This window comes from Aspergillus pseudotamarii (genome assembly GCF_009193445.1).
Source record: "Aspergillus pseudotamarii strain CBS 117625 unplaced genomic scaffold BDV38scaffold_10, whole genome shotgun sequence".
NCBI lineage: Eukaryota > Fungi > Ascomycota > Eurotiomycetes > Eurotiales > Aspergillaceae > Aspergillus > Aspergillus pseudotamarii.
The window spans coordinates 556,495-578,601 of NW_022475024.1; the positions used below are offsets into that span (position 1 = coordinate 556,495).

At 49.3% G+C, this 22,107-nt stretch overlaps 8 protein-coding genes across 8 annotated transcripts; 5 read left to right on the top strand and 3 right to left on the bottom strand.

The window, feature by feature from the left end:
- Window positions 1-320: 320 nt before the first annotated feature.
- On the bottom strand, window positions 321-1,574 carry BDV38DRAFT_279841 (uncharacterized protein; the record flags this gene model as incomplete). The annotated part of the gene is made up of 2 exons (XM_032059129.1): window positions 321-805; window positions 863-1,574. The coding sequence occupies 2 exons, from the start codon at window positions 1,572-1,574 to the stop codon at window positions 321-323; spliced, it is 1,197 nt and encodes a 398-aa protein (XP_031916928.1).
- A 1,164-nt stretch (window positions 1,575-2,738) lies between these two features.
- BDV38DRAFT_279842 (uncharacterized protein) lies at window positions 2,739-5,216 on the top strand (the record flags this gene model as incomplete). Its single annotated transcript, XM_032059130.1, has 13 exons — window positions 2,739-2,765; window positions 2,822-2,891; window positions 2,948-2,984; window positions 3,058-3,144; window positions 3,203-3,408; window positions 3,461-3,879; window positions 3,932-3,955; window positions 4,005-4,384; window positions 4,443-4,571; window positions 4,631-4,691; window positions 4,761-4,905; window positions 4,957-5,118; window positions 5,179-5,216. The coding sequence occupies 13 exons, from the start codon at window positions 2,739-2,741 to the stop codon at window positions 5,214-5,216; spliced, it is 1,785 nt and encodes a 594-aa protein (XP_031916929.1).
- Window positions 5,217-9,185: 3,969 nt separating this feature from the next.
- BDV38DRAFT_279843 (uncharacterized protein) lies at window positions 9,186-10,007 on the bottom strand (the record flags this gene model as incomplete). Its single annotated transcript, XM_032059131.1, has 1 exon — window positions 9,186-10,007. The coding sequence occupies one exon, from the start codon at window positions 10,005-10,007 to the stop codon at window positions 9,186-9,188; it is 822 nt and encodes a 273-aa protein (XP_031916930.1).
- Window positions 10,008-10,958: 951 nt separating this feature from the next.
- Window positions 10,959-12,472, top strand: BDV38DRAFT_268970 (major facilitator superfamily domain-containing protein; the record flags this gene model as incomplete). Its single annotated transcript, XM_032056878.1, has 3 exons — window positions 10,959-10,980; window positions 11,050-12,269; window positions 12,443-12,472. 3 exons carry the CDS (start codon window positions 10,959-10,961, stop codon window positions 12,470-12,472), a joined length of 1,272 nt encoding a protein of 423 aa, XP_031916931.1.
- A 469-nt stretch (window positions 12,473-12,941) lies between these two features.
- BDV38DRAFT_289925 (cupin domain-containing protein) lies at window positions 12,942-13,629 on the top strand (the record flags this gene model as incomplete). Its single annotated transcript, XM_032061367.1, has 1 exon — window positions 12,942-13,629. The coding sequence occupies one exon, from the start codon at window positions 12,942-12,944 to the stop codon at window positions 13,608-13,610; it is 669 nt and encodes a 222-aa protein (XP_031916932.1). The 3' UTR covers window positions 13,611-13,629.
- A 1,109-nt stretch (window positions 13,630-14,738) lies between these two features.
- BDV38DRAFT_279846 (E3 ubiquitin-protein ligase) lies at window positions 14,739-16,159 on the top strand (the record flags this gene model as incomplete). The annotated part of the gene is made up of 2 exons (XM_032059132.1): window positions 14,739-15,745; window positions 15,811-16,159. 2 exons carry the CDS (start codon window positions 14,739-14,741, stop codon window positions 16,157-16,159), a joined length of 1,356 nt encoding a protein of 451 aa, XP_031916933.1.
- A 165-nt stretch (window positions 16,160-16,324) lies between these two features.
- On the bottom strand, window positions 16,325-18,738 carry BDV38DRAFT_10853 (uncharacterized protein). Its single transcript, XM_032050937.1, has 5 exons — window positions 18,286-18,738; window positions 17,968-18,215; window positions 17,772-17,920; window positions 17,375-17,709; window positions 16,325-17,297 (listed from the first exon to the last, which is right to left on the bottom strand). Exons 1-5 carry the CDS (start codon window positions 18,613-18,615, stop codon window positions 16,446-16,448), a joined length of 1,914 nt encoding a protein of 637 aa, XP_031916934.1. The 5' UTR covers window positions 18,616-18,738; the 3' UTR covers window positions 16,325-16,445.
- Window positions 18,739-19,713: 975 nt separating this feature from the next.
- Window positions 19,714-21,153, top strand: BDV38DRAFT_279848 (uncharacterized protein; the record flags this gene model as incomplete). The annotated part of the gene is made up of 5 exons (XM_032059133.1): window positions 19,714-19,918; window positions 19,965-19,984; window positions 20,041-20,148; window positions 20,208-20,596; window positions 20,652-21,153. 5 exons carry the CDS (start codon window positions 19,714-19,716, stop codon window positions 21,151-21,153), a joined length of 1,224 nt encoding a protein of 407 aa, XP_031916935.1.
- Between the last annotated feature and the right edge of the window lie 954 nt (window positions 21,154-22,107).

The following is a 22,107-nucleotide window of genomic DNA, read 5'->3' on the forward strand; positions in this document are numbered from 1 at the left end:
GGAAGAATATGTGGAGTTGACCATGCTTTGGGGAGACTGGACCGACGCGATGAGAGATCGCGCAGGTGGCTAAAATGAAAACGAAAGACCAATAGAAACAGAAGAGTAAGGACTGGGAGGAAATAATAAAACGAGAAAAGACCGAGGCGAGGGAAATTGAGAAGACACAAGGATAAGGAGAGAAGTACAATATAAAAACCACTCTGAATTTCCATCACGTTACGATGGGCGATACCAGAAAGAGACCCCTAAGCATAGTGAATACCTCTATCCGGGCTCAGGATTTGAAGGAATAGAGGTTATCAAGCCAGCTTCATCTCTTATGTGGTCCATCTTCTTGTTGGGGGACCATAGAGTAATTTTTCCCCATCAGGGGTAGGACGGCAAAGTACCTTACCTTTGGATACATGGAAGGTAAATGGTGGTGAAGCTAGAAGCTTTACTAAGGACGGGTATATACAAACCATTACCTCAGAGTTACTTCCTTGGTGAAGAGGCCACTCAGCCTGCTGAGGCTCATGAAACTCCATAATCTCAGGATCATAGCGGCCCTTTAGCCGTACAAAGTAATAGATACTTTGACGTTCCTGCAGAAAGCCTGCTAGATTGATACCACTGTCAATGAGCCCCGAGAGAACACTTCCCATTTCAGAGGAATTATCGCGGGTCACGAAAAGTTGACACAGCTCATGCAAGATTCGTTGCTTTGTAAGTTCCCTACCGTCAGAGGCAGACTTTGAACGCGCTATGTAAAGAGCTGTCTGGAGTCGCCATTCCTCTGCATCCTTTAACCGAGCCATGGTATCTAATATCGATAGGTATGGTTACCTTTCGCCCGTAAACTGAGTCAAGGTGGTCGTACCTTGATCTGATGGATGATCTATTTCGATGTTTGAGAGGAACCGTTGGAATATACTTTTGAAGGCCACATTCTCATCTGGGGCAATGCTGGCTGAGATATTCCGCGGTGAAAAGGCCCATCGCTCAAAAGTAAGAAATACGATCATGGCCACACTCGATCGGTACAGCGCTTTGCTATATGACGAGGATCTTATGAGACTCAGTAGCATGCTCAACTGAGGTGCACTACTTTCGTCCTGATGCACGTGGTGTTCCAATTTTCTCATGGTACTGATTGCGTCCGAAAGACTCTCAGCATTATACCCAATAATATCGCACATTCTCCAAGCGGTCTGCTGTACACTGTATATAAATCGTTGGTATTCCCTATCAATCACCGTGTCCGGGTACTGGTGATCAGTGTAAGGGTCCGTCTGGAGGCGGAAAAGTAAGATCTCCTGTCGCCGTATCTTGGCGTGAGCATCACGGAGCTTTCTTCGGAGTAACGCCGACTCATCTTCATCCTTGTCCTGCTGCCCATGGACGAGGCGCCGAGTAGAAGGAGTTTCGTTGACAGCAAAACTTGCTCTTCTTCGGCGGATTGTGTTTTCTGGACTACATGACCGCGAGTCACTGTGCTCACTATTTGAACAAATGGCGTCCTCGCCTAGTTGTGGGTAGTGGTTTGGACGGAATGTAATTGCCCCTGCTATCGTACGGCTGTTGTTGTCCATTGTAGAGCGTCTCCGGTGGTGTTTCCCTGTGCTCTCTTCCTTAGAATGTGAGCGATGAGGATGAACCCCAAAGAAAGATAGTGCGGAGTTCATTAGTGAAGCTTGCGCACCAAAATATGCGACAGGGTCGTGTCCAGATGGTGGCAGCAAAGGGTGGTCGGCGGGTTCAACATATCTGAATGAGATCAGATGAACAGCGCGCAGGGGAATTGTGACACAAAACTTGAAACTGTCTCACTACGTAGCTGGGCTGATGCGACTGGTTAGCCTTAGTTGTTCTAGACGCCCAACGATATCTTAGGCAACTGGAGGCGTTTGAGTGGCGTTTCATAGCCATTGGCACCCTGCAGCCGTAAGGCCATACTATTTGCTCCATGGCTTAGATGGCTCCACGATATTCAATCAATGAGCTTCCTCATTTGCGTCGATAGTATGGTTACGATGGTCAAAACCGCCGTCAGCGTACAAATAGGCTTCGCGGGGGCATTCGATACTTCCGGACGGCTAATTGTCCTTGCTGAGCTGGCAACTGCCGGTGCTCGGGCTGCACGTAACTCAGCTCGCTTATGAAGGGAGCCGGTCCAGGGTTCACCCTGGGTTTGCCTGCATATGTGGCGTTGCTCTCTTAAGATGCGGGCCGCACGGTGCGTTTCCTAGGAGCGATCAGCTGAGGCCATTTCCAAAATTCGGAATTACTCAGTCTTGCCAGATAAAATGAGCCGATTGGCCTTCACACGGGTTGCTTTCTGACTTGTCCCTGCTGTCGGATGTGTCCATCTTTCCTATTTGTCAATATAAATAGTAGGAAGGAGACGTTTGTATCCATGACACGAAGTCTGTGTCACGATGAACATGTAAATGTTTGAAGACTAATAATATAGCGAGTGTAACATATCTACCATGTAGGATATAGTACTATAGGAGGAGAATTGCAAGGAACCTCCATGCTATAGCGCTTGAAAACCAGCTGCGGGGCCGGAGGTTGCAGAGCCTCTTGTAGAGCTCCAAATGGCTTTTAAGCCGGCCAAACTATCGTAAGACGCTTGTCCGTTTATGATGCTGCAATCTCCTGGCTTAGCGACATTTCGCTTCTTTTCTCTACACTGACTTAGTCCGCCGAAGTACCGAACTTTGTGCCACCAGCTGGGGCAGGTACTAGTAAAAATGGCGGGAGACAATGACACCCTTATCGTGAGCATGGATATGTTATGCTGAAAGAAATCTGCTAATTTGTCGACATCATCCAGTTTGCGATAGACTTTGGAGCGACATACTCTGGAATTGGGTACATACATACGGCTGAAGATCGTTTGCCCAGTAGACAGGCTAGTTTAAGAACCTGGATGAGGGTATCTCGCTAACGTTGATATTAGGATTTGATAACTCGTTGGCCGCCAAGAAATGGGACAAGTGAAAAGGCACCAACGTCAGTACTGGACTGAATCCACTATGAGTACAGACTATATCTGAATGCTTTCCCTAGCGAGATCCTTTACGATGACAATAAGCACACAATAAGATGGGGATTTCAGGCCCACGGCGATCTTAGAGCCTTGAAATATTTCAAACTGTAAGTTAATCCCGCATCTTGTCCGCCAAAGGATGGTAATGTGAACTGTGCAATAAAGGGAGCTGGACCCGGAAGCCAGAGCTCAGCGTAAGGCACTTCGATCGGCTACTGAATCCACTCGCTCGCTTGTGGGGACCTATAGAACTACGAGCGCAGTAGTCGGAGAATATGAAGTAAATCGCGACGCCAAGGCTGTTTGTACGGATTATCTCAAGGCTATTTACCGGACTGCCCTAGAGCAAATGAACAATCGATGGATTCCAGGTGAGCCTACCACCAATATAGGCCGTTTTCACTCAACTGAGCCGTTCAGTAGATTTCATCAAGAAAGCTCCTAAAAAGTTCATCTTAACTGTCCCGGCGATCTGGACCGATTCCGCGAAAAATGCCACAAAGCAGTGCGCCAGGAGAGCTTTTGGCCAACAGGCCAAGATTGAACTAATTGCAGAGCCGCAGGCTGCAGCGGTTTATACCTTGAGTCAAGCACACATGGTAAAGTCGGTTCGCCCAGGAGATCACTATGTCATCTGCGACGCTGGGGGAGGGACGGTGGACTTAATCACCTACTGTGTCAAGAAAATAGATCCTTTGGAGTTAGTCGAGAGCATCCCCGGAACTGGGGAAGCTTGTGGATCGATCTTCCTGAACCGCGCATTTGAAGCCTTTCTCCAAGATAGGCTGGGGAGATACTACAACGGTCGCAGGAGTGAACAGTTAGAGAGGTGTTTGGAAGATGTAAGTTTGAAGCCAGCATTATACTCGACAGCGCACTAATAATCTCAACAAGATGCGCCGTCGTTTTGATGCCGAGGTATGTCAGAAATGTCGAAGCTTGTGTTAGCCCCCACTGAAAGCACTAGATCAAGCAACACTTCACTGGGAATCGGGACGCTAGGTGGAATTTTTGGCGTATGGCTTTTCAACCGAGGACCGCACTCCGTACACAAGTTGACGAAATCTCATTAGTTCCACCCGAGTTGTATGGGGCCCATATAGATGGCACAGAGGAAAACTGTCTGATCATCACTGGACGCGATGTCGCGCATATGTTCGAACCCACTGTCACTAGGGTGCTCAATCTCATTCGCGCCCAAATTACAACCCTCTTCAACCGGCGGGGCCACCGTCCTCAATTAGCCGGAATTGTGCTGGTTGGTGGATTTGGCCAAAATAGCTACTTATTCAAGCGAGTGAAGGATGAGTTTCAGCGTCTAGCTGAAATCACTCAACCGCCTGATGCGTAAGTCTACAGCAAGATGTATATATTACCTGAGCTATGTTGATTGATACTGCATTAGCTGGGCATCAGTGACCTTAGGGGCTCTAAGCTGGGGAATGAGCAATCAGACCGTCACGGCAAGAAAGCTAACGCGGTGTTACGGTCAAGAGATCCATTTGAAATACAATCCCGATTGTGGATACCCAAGGTAAGTCTTCCCATCAGTGAGGTTTCCTGAAATGGGCAAGCTGAACATTGGTTCTATAGTGTGCGCCATCCTTTCACTGGTGAACGATCTCAAAGGGCTATGCAATGGTTCGTCGTGGCGGTATGTTTCTCGTGACGTACAGTTTTCTTCCAACGTAGCTCGGAGACAGACTAACTTTATCTGCGCCAGGGCAACGAAGTATCTGTTGACCAGCCTTTGGAATTCCCGTTGGTAGCATATTGTGATCCATCGGGAGAAGCAAAACTCACAATAATTCTCTGGGCATGGAGCCCCTCCCGGGAAGGGGAGAGCCCACCTAAAGTTTGCACTCGAGGTATGGTTTATGTCGCATATCCTGACGAGAATTGCTGATCGAGGTAATTAGAATGCTACAAGGTGGGTAACATGACCATTGATTTAGAAGGGCCACGTAGACGAGCCCCCAGTCTGTGTCCGAGGTTGGACGGAAGAGGCTATTACCAAATGTTAGATTTCACGATGCAACTGCTCTTTGCAAATGAGATCATTTTCCGAGCTGTATTCCAGGGTGCGTCTACCTGGCCTGACTATGGGCTTACCGAATGCAGAATCATGACATAAATTTTAGGCACCACGCAGTATGCGCGCGTTGATTATACGGACTAAGCATGGCAGGCTCGTGCTCTATGAATATTTGCTTCGATCGCTATCATTAACTCCGCTTCATACATTATTTGACTGATTACGCCCCTTCAAAATGTGCCCACTCATGAAAGCTCCTTAGAATCAAAACTATTCCAAACAATGATCAAAGAAACGAAACATGATGGTACTATGTAGGTACACTACCTACGCCTACGCTTCTCTTAGGCCCACTACTGGCACCTGGGGTTTTGTAGGCCGGACACCAACAACAGGTTCGGGATATCGCGGGAACTGCGGATTTGGAGAAGGCACGGATGGTATTAGGGGAGGTGGTGACACAGAAGGCCTCCTGGAACGTCTCCTTCGCCGCTCCATCTGTCGCGTCAGTGTCGGTACCACGAAGTTCATCCAACAGATGCAGCATATCAGCAGAATGGCACCTGCTATACCAAGCCCTATTCCCAGCGACTCCGCTGCATTCACCCCGCTGAAGAGTATTAGTATCCTATTCAAATCTATCATCAGCGAGGAAACACGGAAGCATACCTCGAGCGACGGTGTAAGGAGGCAGATCTTAGAAAGGTGTTGAGTCGGCTAGATAGTAGAATGGGGGATAATGGAGGCATTAAAAGTTACGCATAAAATATTTCGGTTAGAGCTATCGTCTTCGTCAAGCAACACATGTATCCTTGTTGTCGCAAGTCAAGCAATTACTCCACATATCCTTTCCATTGGGTTGTTTATTCATTCTTGGTGAAAGCCGCGTGAACGATGACGTGATATATAGGGAAGCTCCTCGGTCTGATGACTTGAGGAAACCCTGCCATCATCCTCTGTGAAGCTTATGTGTTTTGAGGTCCGTGGAAATTGCATTATTGCGGCTGATACATGGTCGTGAACTTGACAGCCACTCCGCAATGGCGGTTTCTGAACGTATGTACAATTGGAGGATCTTTTGTTGGAAGATCTCTTGTATCTGATAGAAAATTAGTTCTGTAACACTGTCTCTTTGATCTTAGCATCATGTTCTCTGGTTAGCTACATAGAACACAAGCCTCCGCTACATAACGAACGACGGGAGATACATCACAATCTTATTTTCTTCCCAGACTCAAGTTACGTTTCCTTTTAACTGAGGCCAGTCCATATGTGCACTCATGTGATTACAGTAGCTTTGACATGCTGGCCAACCAATGCCACTAGTTCAGCTTACTGTTACAGGGCCTACCTGGCATGATAGCAATCAAATGATGACTGAAGTAGTGTCACATATAATCATACTTCGCCACTTTCCTACTTTAGTGAATAACGGTAACTCCGAGAATTGATTTGCCTGTGTCATTTTTGCTATTCTCGTGTATGCAGCCTGATTTGCAATAGACGCCCTCATAAAGTCAGCTAATTGGTGCATCCCATTAGGGGTTGCTACATGGATGATGATGATCTTCCAATGACCGGAAGAACGTTTTGCTTCCTCACTAGAATTAGCACTAACACGGACATAAGGGCTCAGAACTATCTTTCTGTCAATAGTAATTGCTTGATTAATCACAAGCAACTCCCGTGGCGTTGATGTGTGTACCTATTGGTTAGCAGATGTACTGGAATGTCCAGGAATAGTACAAAGTTTGTGATTATCTGTTCCCAACAAGGTAGGAGAGTGGTTTTTGGTGTTCCTCAAATGTTACCTAGGTACTATTCTGCACTGCCTTATGCCCTTTCTTCTCGTTGGTCTAACCTGTTTTTATTCTAACTTTCTTGGCTTTTTCGTCACTTACGTGTGTTATCTTGGGTTTTCTTCCTTCCTTTCCGGGTTGAATGCTTTACACCAGATTCTCTCTGCTCGGTGCTAGTATAGAGCCCACGATGTTTTCTTTTTAGTGCCATATTGTGTTCAAATCTCGCTTCTTCATGGCTGCACTCAAGTCTAAGCGAGCTAAGCGTTGGTATATGCACTAAAATTAACACCAGATGAGGCAGGCCCCAACCGTCACTTACAAACATCTTTCCTGGCCTCTATCTTTTACACTTTGGGGACTGATCCAGATGATTATAAATGTACTATATTTATCCGTTCGTACCTAAGCCCTCATTGGAGTACTGAGTGAAAGCTTGTTAAACATAAGCTATAAGTAGAGTAAGGCCACGGTTAAAGCGCCATGGTTTTTACTTTAGTGTTATAGAATACGGTGTTTTGACCACGCGGGTCTTCCACTGACCTTGAGCTGGTAAATCTATCTACTAGTTGCTGGGCTGGGGAAACCATTTTGGTCTTGAGTTATGGGATAATAACAGTGAAGCTCACCAACAATGTATTCCAGGACTTTCTCATATAGAAGCGTCGTCATATGGCGAGAGTTAGCACTTCCCAAAAGGATCATGACCCTTGTAGGTGAATCACCTAGTAAGGATAGCGTTTCCTACCTTGCAGCGGACTAGAATATCAAAGACAGCGTTTCCCCCTTGGATGATGACAGATTGGTTCGATCTATTCAATTATACCGTCAAACTAAGAGAGATTGGCGTTTCTGAAAGGAGAGTAACCTATCATATGAGAAGAATATGGTGCGCTTCTATTCCGTACCTTGGAATGAGCCACGTTTGCAAAGCCCGAACTGAGAAGAATTCTTATCCGGGTTTTAAATTTAGGTTGAAGTGGATCGTGACCCGCACGGGAAGGACCCTTACGAATATTTCAAATATTAAACATTAATCCGTAGGACCCGATAATCGTCGAAGAATGCCAAGCGTTCAGAGTCATCTATCCCGTAAATGGGACACGTAACTTCCTACGTGTGGTACTTTTGAGCTCGATGATGTATGTTCTAGACATAGTTTACGCGGAAAATCTTGATGAATGCATCCACATGTTTGAGTTTTTCCACCGACTCTGGTCGAAAGGTCTTGGACGATGATGATGCAACCACTGCCAAGATATTAACCGCATATAAGGAGTCTTATGGCCAGCAATAGTATACAAAATGATAAGGTTATTGCATAGGGTTATCAGTAGGTATGGATTCCGGTATGTACAACCGTTCCATGATATGACCGCTTGAAGGCATGGCTGATTACGCCACCATATTTTATCCCTGAGTTCTCAGTTTACCCCACTACAGAATACGTATACTGAGGGTCCTGGTCACCGTGATTGGTGTTTGGAATTCGATCGACATGGAGTTGCCAAATGTGGAAGAGTATCAGACACTATTTGAATCGGGGTGGGCCTCGCGCAGATCGTGACGACGTTGGAAGTCCCGCCACTCAAATGGGTTGAGTGGAAATTTTGTGAAGTCCAGTTCTAATCAAAGTCTTAAATAGTCTATGTATATCATATTCGATCTTGAGCAATTGTTCTGCTTTGCTGGTGCTCCTCTGTTAATACCTTATAGCGTGGTAACGAAATAGATGTAGTCTAGGGTTTTTATGTTGTACAGGTGGAATCTAAGAATGAAGCACAAAAAAAAGAAGTACTAAACTATATGATTTATTATAGTTTCTTCAAAAGTATATATGCTTGGTTGAGAGGATCCATTTTACTCCGCTATGAGGAATTTTATTAGTAGTCAGGAAGATCATTCCAGACAGCTAGTTCGCTGGCTTGCATTCTAGTTCCAGCCAAATAACCGTATTTACACTTACCTCGGCTGATATGGTCCCTATTACTGGCAATTAATCTCAGTGTAATAGTTCATCTACTAGTCCAGGGAGTACGATGCGACTCTTATAGGACGGGAGATGTTCTAGAATTGGCTAGGAAGGTATAGCGAATCCCTTGCAGATATACATGACGACTCAGGTTCAGGAAGACTGAGCAATATGGGGATAATTCGTCATTCGGGATAGGACCATAATTGACGGATTCAAACTCAAGTTCATTCTATTCCACTCATAGGTGCACTACCTTGTGGTGGTCAGGCGCAAAATTATGTAGTAGATCACCCTGAACTCAGAGGGAGACATTCTATACAGGTAGAAAAAGAAAGGATATCACAAGTCAATCCGAAGTCGACACCTCTCTGCATTAATCCCCTGAAACGGCCTCCTCTTCCTTCCCTCTGAATCAACAATCTCATACTCTCCAACCACGAATTCCGCCATGACAGTCGCCCGAAACGGCTCGGGGGGATTCTCCCAAACCCGCCGAACAGCAGCACTCCCAGTTCGAATCTCGATCACTTCGTAACCCCACCTCTTTGCCTCCCTCATCAACCACCATGCCGTACCCTTCATGATCCCGCGCCGCTCATAATCACCCCTAGTCGCGAGCGATCGCGCCATCAGTACTCTGCCCCGACATAGTTTCCCGCATCCAGCACCGGCGTAGCCAGCCCGAGCAGAGGGAGGGATCAGAGATTCTAGGTGACTGAACAGGTCTCGGGCAACTGGGAGAATTTCGTAGTAATCTTGCAGTTTGGCCTCATCCGGTGGGTCGGTGGCATCGTAGCTCAGCGCAATGGAGACGAGCGGGAAGTCCATCTGCTCGAGAAGCTGCCCCGTTGTCGCTTTCAAGTCTGTTTCATCCCAATAAAGCTGTCCGCCTGTTTCAGCGGAGGAGGCAAATCGAAACTCATATTCCGTGTCGAAGACTCCGAAGGATATGCCTGAGTTTATCAGGTGGCGTACAACAGAGTCCATTGCATGGAACTGGCGGTAGGCAAGCGCAGTCTGGTTACCTGGTTGAAGGGTTGGCCAGATAGAGGAAGGGGACGTGTTGGCTTGGACGAGGAGGGCTTTGGTCCATGTTAGATGTGAGAGTGTGAGTGGGCGAATTTGGTAACGATTTGAGAGCTGGGGGTGGGTTATTGTCATTTTGAGCGATGACAGGAATCTGGAGGAATCGATCTAGTATTCGTGATTTGAAGAATACTTCATCTGATGTGAAGAAATGGATCGTGTTGAGCCACGGGTTGGAGCCTGCTATTTATCTTGTCCACCTGGCCGGTCAATATGAGATACCATGACAATACCGCTGGCATCCAGGGAGACAGCATCATACTGGTCGGGGACTCGCTGTGATAGGTAGGGTGTGAGAAGATTATGCTGATCCCTCTGGGCGTTGTTTGTCTACCGTTTCCCATCCACGCATCTTGCCTACTGTATACAAACCATGATAGGGCTTAGGAGGGGCAGTGATACGTCCTAGCACAGTTGTCGGACCCTACTATCGCACAGGCCAATCGATCGGCCTGACTCATTGATCTACAGTATGAAACCTGCCCCTACCCGATCTGGGGATTCCCTAAATCTTCACCCTGCAAGACACGTAATGCCCTGCTTCCGTGGCTGCATGTGGCATGCAGCTTCCGTTGATATCTCAGGTACGGAGTATCCATTTTGCATATTGAGAGTGCACCCCTTCTAGTTTCAGAAAGACGTGTAATCGAAGCTAATCCCTACCCTTCCTATAATCACCCCCGCCGGCCCTTTCTAGCTTGGTATTCATAGGCTTCAGTTTGACTCACCCCTTGCAGTGAACTACGACTGATCTTCCAATATTCAACAGGGTAGAAAATGTTTGCAGTCTTGGCATCCTGAAACGCCTAGGGACGCCTTCCAGAACACGCAATGCACGACGTATATCTGCGTCTCCGAGCAGCATAAAAGGGGTGACTGCAATGCTGCTTTATCCAGACCGCAAGACTATGGTGTCGTCATCCTATTCATTGCCAAGAGTACGTTTCCCTCTGGCTGCTTCGTATTGGGCAGCTGTATTTATCTTTTCCTCTTGTTCCTGCATCGCCGTTTACACCGTAAGTTGCCATGGCGGTGCACGACAGTGATTGTTCTTCCTCGACTGAGCCTCATTCGGCCCAGGAGAAATCCATCACGCCGAACATCCAAGAATCTGCAGACAGTCATGACATCTACAATCGGTTCTCGCCCGGCCGCAAGGTGGTTATCACCATAGTCCTCGTCTGGTCGTTGTTCCAGACTACACTGAGTTCCACCGCTGTCGTAACGGCCATCCCAGAGGTGGGAGCCACCTTTCATACCACCGACAGCACGGTCGCCTTGTCCAACGCCTTGATGGTTCTCTGCCAGATGACGGGGCCCATGCTATATGCTCCCATTGCCAACACCTTTGGTCGCCGGCCCATCCTGCTCACCGCCAATGCACTCTTGGCTGCGTTTAGCCTGGGCACCGGTTTGGCCCCGAACCTCCCAGCTTACTTTATCCTGCGTTTCCTCACCGCGCCGCAGGTGACAGCCATCCAGGTCGTCGGCGCCGTGGTCATCGGGGATATTTACCCGCCTACCGCCCGGGGTCGCGCACTGGGATGGTTGATGGTGAGCACAACGGTAGCACCCGGCCTGGCTCCGCTGCTGGGTGGAGTGGTCGTGACCTACACCGTGTGGCGAGTGATCTTCTGGGCACAAACCGGCATGGCGGTTCTCTCCGTGCTTCTACTGGCCGTGTTCCTGCCGGAGACAATCCACGAGAAGAAGACTCAACTCTTCACAGGCCTGTCCCGCTCCGGGAAGGTAGTGCAATTCATCCGTCTCATGAATCCATCGGAGATCTTCACGCTTCTACTCTCGTCTCGGAGCTTGCTCATCAACGGCATGAGCGTCGCTTCCCTGCACTGGAATCAGTTCTCGATCCTGACGCCGATCCGCCAGGTGCTCAACCCGCTCTTCCATCTGACCTCTCCCCTCCAGGCGGCCCTCTTTTATTTGGCCCCATGTGCCGGATACCTTACGGGGACTCTCTGCGGTGGGCAACTGTCGGACTGGGTCGTCCGACGGTACATGCGGCGACGCGGGCGACGCGTGCCGGAGGACCGGCTGAATACTGTGGTGGCAGCGGTGGGGATCGCCATGCCGGTGTGTGGGCTGGTTTACGGCTGGGCGGTGCAGGAGGCTGTTGGCGGCATCCCCCTAGTGGTGATCGCGCTATACATTCAGAGCGTGTGCCATGTGGCGGCGTTTGTTAGCCTGAACGTTTATTGCGTCGACGTGATGGAGGGCACCGGTAAGAGCGCGCTGGCCGTTGCGGGCAGCTACATGGTTCGCAATGCGGCCGGCGCCGTGGGAACCGCTTCGTGTCTTCCTGCCATTGACGCGATTGGGGTAGGATGGTTTATGACCATCAGTGCTGGCTTTCTGGCGGTTGCTGGGAGTTTCTTGTGGCTGGCCACACGGTATGGGGAGGGGTGGCGGGTGCAAAAGGCGGCGAAGGAAGGAAAGTAATGAGTATCCTTGGGATCATTGTTTTTTTTCTGTATAGTATTTTTTTTTTTTAGGCTTTTGTACAGTATTATGATTCCCAATAAACGATGTGTTTCCCGCGCCACCCCCTACTGGCGAAGGTGTAGTAGGGTTACTGTTATAGGGCCCCTAGAGGAAATGCCGATGGTATATGCTCAGTGCCAAGATCAAAGATGTCTGATCTAGTTGGTCACGGTATATGAGTAGGAAAAAGATACGGTGGGAACCCGGCTCGGACATCGCACAGTGCACATCAGATACGACCGCGACCATTCACCCTTGTGCCCTCAGTTCATACTCTGCGGGGAAAGATTGTCGAGTTATCCTCATTCTGTGAGTCAGGAAAGCCTTGCCCCGCACGGGTAAGAATTCCGACTCGGACCTGGTACCGACCTTGCTGGTTATATCAATCGCTACAACCCACCGAACGATCTCACCGTTTCCACTCCCAGACATCCCAAAAGCCTCGAACCAAGACGTTCTCAGATAGAACATATACCACCGGCACTTCGCAAAATAAATCGATTAATCAGAATGGCTGAAGTAAGGAAATATCACCTGGCTCCCACGGACCTCGTCCCCAACTCACCGAGACCACTACTCCACTACAAGAATGTCCTAACCAAGCGGAATAACTCACACTGCGACCCTGTCGACGTATGGGATATGTTTACAAAGAATGAATGGAACGTGCACTGGATATTCCGCTACAACCCTACTCAAGTATCTCATTACCATTCCCAAGCACACGAATGTATGGCCGTTCTTTCCGGCACGGCCAGTATCCGATTTGGTGTGGCGGACACCTCACCAGACATGGAAGAGAATACACACGGCTCCGCATGGGAGGAAGGTGGTGTTCTACTAGAGGCGGAAGCTGGTGATGTATTCGTTATCCCGGCCGGCGTGGCACATAAGACACACAACACTAAGCCGGAAGCTGAGTTTGCCCTTTTGTCACCGGGAACGGGTCATGGTATCAGGGCTGAGGATAAGAGAGCCTTGTCTGAGATTAAACTGGACGGATTTACTATGATGGGGGCTTACAGTGGGGGTGGCTGGGATTTTGTTGCAACCGGAGGTGATTTTGAAAAAGTGTGGTCTGTTCCGAAGCCAAAGTATGATCCTGTTTTTGGAGCCTCGGAACGAGGGCTTTGCAAGACTTGGCGAGGAAGTAATACTGAGTCCAAGACCCATTTGTAAGCTCTGTGAGAGCTTGTATGTTAGTGTAAATAACAGGGGTTGCTCCTGGCCGGTTAATAATATTGTGCATATCGCAAAAAAAAGAAGCCATACGCTCGTTGGGTCTACCATTATAAGTACCATGCATGCAATTCCTTTCTAATTCCTGACTTGCATGGGTTCCGACACTGCTGATCCTCGGCATTGGCTTCTTATCAACGATCGGAGGCTGTCCCGAGCCGTGCAGCCTTTTGTGATAAGTCTTTTTAAGCTCCTGAAACCGTGCCCTCGGAACGCCGGACATAAACGGCCTATATAGAATACAATTTCGGCAGAGAAAACAAAATCATGTAGCTCTCGTCCAAAGACTACGAAAACCCAGGAGCGTCATCTTTGCCTCCATATTAACCACTCTCTTCACTTAGTCTTAGTGTCTTCTTGCTCGTTTCCAAACCACAAGTTATTACTTCCCATGGAAGTATCATGCATTGCATTCCCGACCCCAATAAGGTCAAACATACACTCTATTTTCTTCTAATTATGCGCGAGCTCGGCTGACCGGTTTGAATAAAGATCGGCTTCTCGGTTCGGAACACTCTCCCGAGTGGGCAACTATACTTTTTCTGCATGGCGGTCTCATATGATGTATCCCGAAGTGGTATATAATATATAGGATTGCTTTCAAAAGGAGAACATCTGCCCAGCTCAAGTAACATTCATGAATTCTACTCACCAATGAGAACTTGCCTCTGATACGCTTACACGGAATCTACTACGTAAGCCGTACGGCAGATGACCAGTTGGCTAGGGATATCTTGCCGGATACTGAACTAATGGTGACCTCGAGGACGCCTTCGTCCATGAAAGTGTGTCGTCATGAGGTCATAGGCAAGAACCATAAGCAGATAAAAATGAGACAAAGCGAATGCTGAATAATCTGCTCGGCTTAGAGTGAATGATCGTCATATGGGATTAACCAGCCTCGTTACCCTAGAAGGTATACAGTATTCCTTCTCAAAGATAAACCCCAGTGCGCATTGCAACGCCACCATACTCCCCTTGAGACCAGCCTTCACGCCGCAGTGCCCTTAAACCTATAATCATCGATTATATTCGCTATTGATTTTCTGCTTCTCTCAGAAACGAAGCATGTCAGCGGAACGTGAGACTCGGCCGCGTCTAGCTAACCAGGCAAACACAGATGATGAAGCTGTGGGCCTTTTACATCAACTGGAGGAGATCGATCTGTTCGATGGAAAGCAAAAAGGAAAGGGTCGAGCTGATGAGCCTTTAGACATTGATCTGGCGCTGACAGCGTTTCGGCATGAGGTGCAAGCCCACATTGGCTTTTTGAATGACCTAAAGCTTGCCCATAGTATTGCCCATGCTGGTTATATGGACAGCCCAGCCATCGCATGCATCACGCAGGGAGAGTTGCAAGCCCAGCGTGATAGACGTCTGGCAATAACAATCAGCGCCGATGATCCGGAGCTTCGGAACCATCCGCCTGGAGCGATGCATAACCAGTCTCATGAATTGCACATACCTAAGGACCCCCTTAGTGGAGAGGGCCATTTTGATCGTGATCCTGATGAAGACAAAGGTGGTCCGTCGAAAACATATGCGGAGCGCCAGAAAGAAGCGATGGAGAAGCTATCTCGTCCAAAGCTACAATGCTGTACCTGCTTCGAGAACTTTGAATCAAGCGACATAACTCATTTGCCATGTGGTGACTTCTACTGCACCGATTGTCTTAAGAGCCTTTTCATGAGAGCCACTAAGGATGAGCAACTATTTCCGCCGAGGTGCTGTCGTCAACATATCCCCTTATCCCTCATAGCCCAACAAATGACCACGGAAGAAAAGGATGCATTCCAGAGTGCAGAAATTGAATTTTCCACAGCCAACAGAACCTACTGCAGCAACACCGACTGTGGCAGGTTTATAATCCCGAGTAACATATTGTCCTACGAAGCGAAATGCCAGTACTGCGGCTCCTTGACTTGCACAATGTGTAAAAGCGCCTGTCACTTTGATGATTGCCCAGAAGACACTGCTCTTCAGGGAACACTAGAACTTGCCACAAACCAAGGATGGCAGCGTTGTTTCTCCTGCAAGACAATGGTTGAGCTGACAACAGGTTGCTACCACATGACGTATGACGTGTTTCCTCTCCTGTGTTTTGAACTCCATCTTGCGGTAAGACTGACATGATGCTTAGATGCAACTGCAAGGCCGAATTCTGCTACCTGTGCGGCATAAGGTGGAAGTCCTGTCGCTGTGAAATGTGGTCGGAACGGAGACTGGTTGCCAGAGCTGAAGAGATTGTAGATCGAGAATTGGATCGGCCCTTGCCTCAGCAGGTACGCCAGCACCGCATCGCACAGCTGCGCGATGATTTACTTGAGACTCACGAATGTGAACACTCACGACGCTTCGAACGTATCTTGAACGGCACTATTTCCAAGTTTGAATGTGAAATGTGTGGGGCACGCCATTGGAAATATATTTTGCGGTGCCGTCGTTGTCATTTCCGAGTGTGTGAGGATTGTCGGAGGCATCGTATGTAATGATTTGGTTGACAAGGACCTATGGCAATGTGAGCTATACTCCATGCACTCGTTCAGTGTAGTAGTGGAATTGGATCGTTGTTTCTCCAGGGACTGGTTTTGAGACTCTACGTTGTGTCTGGGGCATGCACCTCAATATAAAGGGCACCTAGTAGCCCATAAGAGAGTTCCGACAAAATAGGAGTTACGTTTAGTTATGGATGGAAAAGCTCCAAGATCAGTTCCCACCTGCTAATGTATCCAATTTGGCCACGTATATTCTCCTACCGGGCGATGATATCGCTATCTACAGGAAAGTACATTTCTGCGCACTTGCTCGCACAGGATTTGGCGTGTCCCTATATGCTGGAGGCAGTACACCTTCCAACGACGCCTTGATCTGCAGGGCTATTGTCCTCGAATGCCACCGGTGCTGTTGCGTGTAGCCACCCGCGACCCAGAGATTCTCAAGGCGCGATTGACGCTTCCACAAACCACGTATCTCGCCCTCGGCATCAAGACCCCACGTCGTGTCAAGGCGATCAGCGATTTCACGAGGGCCAAGCATGTGCGTAGGTTCAATATCGGTCTCATTACTGGACGCGTGTCCGCCCAAGATTTGGATGGCAGTGTCGCGCACGTTCTTGTCGGCAAATCCTGTGCACCACACCACTGCATCTGCATCGGCGGAGCTCTCGTCCGAGAATCGTAGTCCAGTCGTTGTGTAGGCGATGGGCTCGACTCCGGCCTTCACACTCGCTCTACCGTCTGCTAGCAGCTTGGTACCACCCACATCCACGTAGTGCCCACCCGCTCGCTCCAGCAGGTTATGCATCAATGCCATGTCCGGGTTGCGACTGTCAATAACCGGGAAGCCGGCGGCTGCGAGAGCATCGTAGCGATGCGGTTCCTGCGCTGCGAACTGCGTCATTACACCGCGAGCAAGCTGGGCGTCTACATACGACGGCAGTGTCAGGAAAAGTCGATCAGCTATCTCGACACCCATATCATAGGCCCCGAGACTGTGCTTGTCGCAGAGATAGTCGACTGGGACAATGTAGGTTGGTGATCGAGCGACCATTGTTGTCCGGAGACCGGCGGCGTGGCAGTCTTCCAGAACGTCAAAAGCAGTGTTGGCAGATCCAATTACTAGAACGGACTACGGGAAATAAATTCCGGTTAGTAACGCCGCCGATGATTCTGTGGCCCGATCAAGCTAATTTGGAGAACACCCACCTTGGCACCCGTCTCTGCTAACTGCTTTGCATTCCGATACTGAGCCGAATGGAGAGTGGTTCCTTGGTATAGATGACTGTCCGCCACCTTTGGCAGATAGGGCTCCTGCGACGAGATGCCGGTCGCCAGCACGAGATGTTTCGAGTGTGCCGTATGTTGGCCGGCAGGGGTTTTGAGCTTGACCTCCCAAAGCTTGGCTGATGGGTCATACCTGGTTGACAGGACCTGCGCGGAGGTCATGATGTTTAGATGGAAGGTTTCGACATATCGCTGGACCTGCGAAGCCAGTTCATCTCTAGTCAGGAGGTGTGGAGCTCGAAGTTCCTCTTCATAAGCTAGTTTGTGAACTCGAGGTTAGTTTGCTCTCCTCGACTCTTGCTCGCCCGATGACGCTTACACATGTAGGGCAAGTCACAGAATGATGTTGGAATGTGGAACCGCATGCAGTCATAGCGAAGAGCCCAGTTATCGCCAGGTCGGGGATTACGCTCGGCCATGACGCTCTCTACGCCTAATGCTTTGAGACGTGCCGCCACAGTGACCGCGCTACACAGTGTCAACACTGTCCGGATTGACGTCTTTACATAACTTACGCGTTTCCGCCTCCAATGATAAAGACATCTGTGTCAAATGTTGGAAGGCCAGTCAGCTGTCTTCCAGGAGAATAGAGCAATGCTTCGTCCTCTTTCTGCAAGTCCAAGCTCTCCAAGAAGGTACTTAGCACCCAAATCTTCCACTCTATTGTCTCGTGACGGGCTTTCGCAGGAAGTAGAACCACCTTCCCTTTGCACGTCGCACCGGGTGACCCTGTTCGGAAAACAATCCCACAGTCGATGAATTGCTGTATTCGAATGATGGTTAGCTACAACATCCAGGTACCTGCACTATCTGCGTTTCGATTAGCGGCTCACAAGCGTCGGCGTTGCTGGGAGGAAGACAGCGCCTCCATCGATAGCAATTCCCCCTTCAGCTTCCCTCAAGCTCTTTGTTTCTAGTAAGCTGGCAGCGATTACGCTAGGGCCGCTGAACGTTCGTAGGTGGTAGGTGAGCGCCAGCTGATCCTTCCAATATGCCTGACCGGGAAAGAAACAGCTCTCGAGGGCGATGGGATCGCCGTCCGCCAGTGCAGCGGTCAGGCGGTCCAAAACAGCGCGCGCCTGCTTCACCGGCTCATCGCCAGCCATGGAATCTGGATCTATCGTACCGGCAGGGATTGTCGGAATCGGCTGCTGAGCCATCATCTGGCGCAGATCCGCTCTTGGCGGGTACTCATCGTGTAACGAGGACGGGAAGTCGAAGTCGTCTGTACAGTTGTTATGCGTTGGATTCTACATCCGTTGGACTGATCATTTGCGACATCCTGGAAAACTCACTGGAAGCCATGGTGTAAGTTGCAGTGTCTGAGGTGCTGAATCCTGCAGGCGGGGAATGGCAGCATTTAGCAGCCGCCTCGCATCTGGATGACAAGGCTATCTGAGTCCAAGCGTGTGATCAATCGTCAGATATCCACATCTAGACTGGCATCGCTATGCGGAGCAAATGCCGTAGTGTGCATTTATTGGCCAGGCCGGGTCTCGTGAAAGTCTAGTGCAGTAATGGATTTTAATTGGCACACACTAGTGGTGAGGACTCGTAACTCAATTGTTAACTTTACGAGGATTCCAAGTATTTCCCTGCCATTTCCGGCCACGATCGCGTCAATCATGGCGTTAGATGACCTGAGCACCGCATGTATCTCGATTAAACGAGAGATCGAGCCCCTTTAAAGGCTCGCGACTGCTCTGTACAATATGGACAGGGGCGACCCGACCGGCGGGACCCACTGGCGGCCAATGGCGCAGAATCCAGAGTACAGGTCCGTCCACCAAATTGTGAGCAGGCCTTAGCGTAGTGACATGTCGTCCCGCGACAGCCTAGCAGCCTATGAGAGCTAACACAAGTGGGTCGACTGATGGCTGGTTGGAAGTTGAAGGAAGCTAAAGCGAACGGATTCGTCCTGCCGGCCCTTAGCGTGAAGACATGTTATCTTCTGGGTTTGCCCTAAGAGCTGTCAGACAACGGCTCGACGGGTTCCAATAGGGGGTACCGTTACTTAGTGGGCCCTGATTTGTCTCTTCGAGAAACAAAGTACGGAGTATGGAGCAAAGAAAGCCTTTCTCCGTGAAACTTGCAGCTTGCTAGAGAGGCAGCCTTCATTTTATCGAAGGCTTTCAACAAGCTTGGCAAAACCTTACCCTTGTGTCGGTCCCCAAATTGACAGATCCGGGGTAGCTGTTGTTCTTTCTTAAACAAGATGAACATGCCCATTTCCACACGACCTGTCCGTCTCTGTTCTGAAAATGTCGCCTGATGAGCTCGACGCCCTGCTCGCGGCGCCGGCTCTCGCACCACCACCCGGGGTCTCGCCCAATTTCGACAATCCTTCCCGCCACAATGACTATGCTTGGGGTATCACAACGGTTTGTATGGTCATCGCGACTCTGTGCCTCTTTCTACGCTGGTACGTCCGGATCTGGCTGGATCGGAGAGTGCGCATTGAAGATGGTAAGTTGAATCACGTCGCCAAAAAACGTGGCTAACACTCTGCTAGTTTTGACAATTGGCGCATATGTGTGTCCCTTCTTCTCACGAGACAATCACATTTCCAATGTACTAATCGTTTCCAGGGAGCCTATTGGGGTACTGCGTACGCTGCCTATGGGATGATTTATACTCCTGGCTACTACGTCCACACATGGGACCTTCGTAACCGAGACCTTATCCGACCGCTCTATGTAGGTTTCTCTACGGTTGTGCGAACGTCTGATCGGACCTAATCTACTTGTACTATCAGCTCATCTTAGTGTATGGCTGTTGCTACTCCGCAACCCTTCCCCTGATTAAGACGGCCATTTTGATGGACTGGTGCCGGGTATTTGTCTCCGTTAACCGATCGAAGAGCTTCTTCTGGTGGGGATGCATGGCTGTGTCATTCGTTCAATGCCTGTGGGGGCTCCTATGTATTGTCCTGCTCAATATGCAATGTCGCCCGCACCGAGCCATCTGGGAATTCTATCTTCCGAGTAAATGCTACTCGCTCCCAAACGTAATGCTCTGCTCCGCGAGTGTGCAAGTCATCTCCGACATATGTATGTTCTTGCTGCCGCAGAAGATGATATGGAGCCTCCATATGAACTGGCAGAAGAAGATGGGAATTTCAATCATTTTTGGTGTCGGGATTCTGTCAGTACTCAACCCAAGCATATCCCCTACCGAAGCAATTCTAACTCTGGTGCAGCGCCTCAATTGCAGCCTGCTTCCGCCTAGCCCACACCGTCACCTTCGCCAACTCAACCGACAGCATGTACTTCATTGGGCCACTTCTATTCTGGGCCTGCGCCGAGATGACTTGCGGTTTCTTCATCTTCAGCGTGCCCTGCCTATCGAAGCTCGCCATGGAGTCTGGGCTCCGAAGCAGATTGTCCAGTGCTCTCGGCCTCAGCGGCAAGTCCATCAGCGGTCCTTCTAACCAGGGCGGAAACTCCAATTCTGGGCCTCGCTCCAAGCCCAAGCCGAAGCCATGGACGATGTCGGAAACGAAGTACTCAAGGATTGAGGAGGGCAGTGTGATCCCACTAACAAACGTTTCAGTATCGCAGAATGATCCGGGCGAGGGGCGCCTTTCACGCGATGGGAACAAGTCTCCAATTGGGGTGATCCGGACAATGGATGTCGACGTCAGGTCTACCGATGGCTCTGGTGTTAAGCTCCAGGATCACCGCGTACCTTGGGAGTATTGAAAGATTGTCCGCACCTTGCGGTATCTGGCGTTCCTGGTGTAGTGCTAATTAAGATGGAAAGGAGTACGGAACATCTTGCACTTCAGGCTTTGGGAGTTCTTTTCATCACTCGGTGGAGTTCTAAAAGCAACGATTAACATTATAGTTCTCTTTAATTCGTGTATTTCTCTTTTGTCTTATCATGAGCAAGCAAGATGTCTAAACCAAATCACCGTGACTGTTTTGGAATACAGACCATAGGTCTCCACCATCGGACAGCCTTTCGGGCCTTTACAGATCTACACAACGACATCAGCATTCGGAGTATAGATAGTCAATAACTGAGCCTCGTACTATATAAATCCGATCTTTGACCCCTCCACTAGAACGAGTTTATTGATATGATACTCCGTATTCTGCGCTTGGGGTGCGTAGTCTATATAGATGGCCTCCTCGTCCACCTGCCTCTCCTCGTTATTTTCCCATCCTTTGACGCCGGGTCGATTCAGACCAACTGCCGCCATATTTGCCGTTGGGGCGACTTTTACTACAGTGAGTCAAGTCAGGATCGTGTCGCATCGTCCCTTTGAGCCGTTCCTCTAATCGATCATTTCTCATTTTCAGTGACCGAAGAAATGCAACAGGATTCCGCGCGATCGCGAGATTGCGCAGGCGACTTACTCTGAGAATCTACACCACAGTCATCATGAGCGACACTTGCGGGACAAGATTGAAAGAGGGCGATATGCGGCACAGATCGTATAGGTAGATCGCGATGAGCGGTATGATGGCAGTTTCTTAAGAGCCAAGTCGTCGACTGTGCCAAGCCACGTTTGATATCCATACATCACTCTGTCCACCGTTTCCCCAATCATAAATTGCTCTCCCCATCTCAACCGCCCAGGTCCCAGTCCCACACCCTAAATCCAAGAAGCGACCGTTGTCGGTATGGGGAACGTGAATGAGTCGGTCAGA

Excerpts from the sequence above, each read along its gene's own strand:
- BDV38DRAFT_10853 (XM_032050937.1), bottom strand. The coding sequence starts at position 18,615 with ATGATGGCTCAGCAGCCGATTCCGACAATCCCTGCCGGTACGATAGAT. Across the intron at positions 17,921-17,967 it reads ATCATTGGAGGCGGAAACGC|CGCGGTCACTGTGGCGGCAC; the intron begins GTAAGTTATGTA and ends GACACTGTGTAG. Across the intron at positions 17,710-17,771 it reads CTGTGACTTGCCCTACATGT|CTTATGAAGAGGAACTTCGA; the intron begins GTAAGCGTCATC and ends TTCACAAACTAG.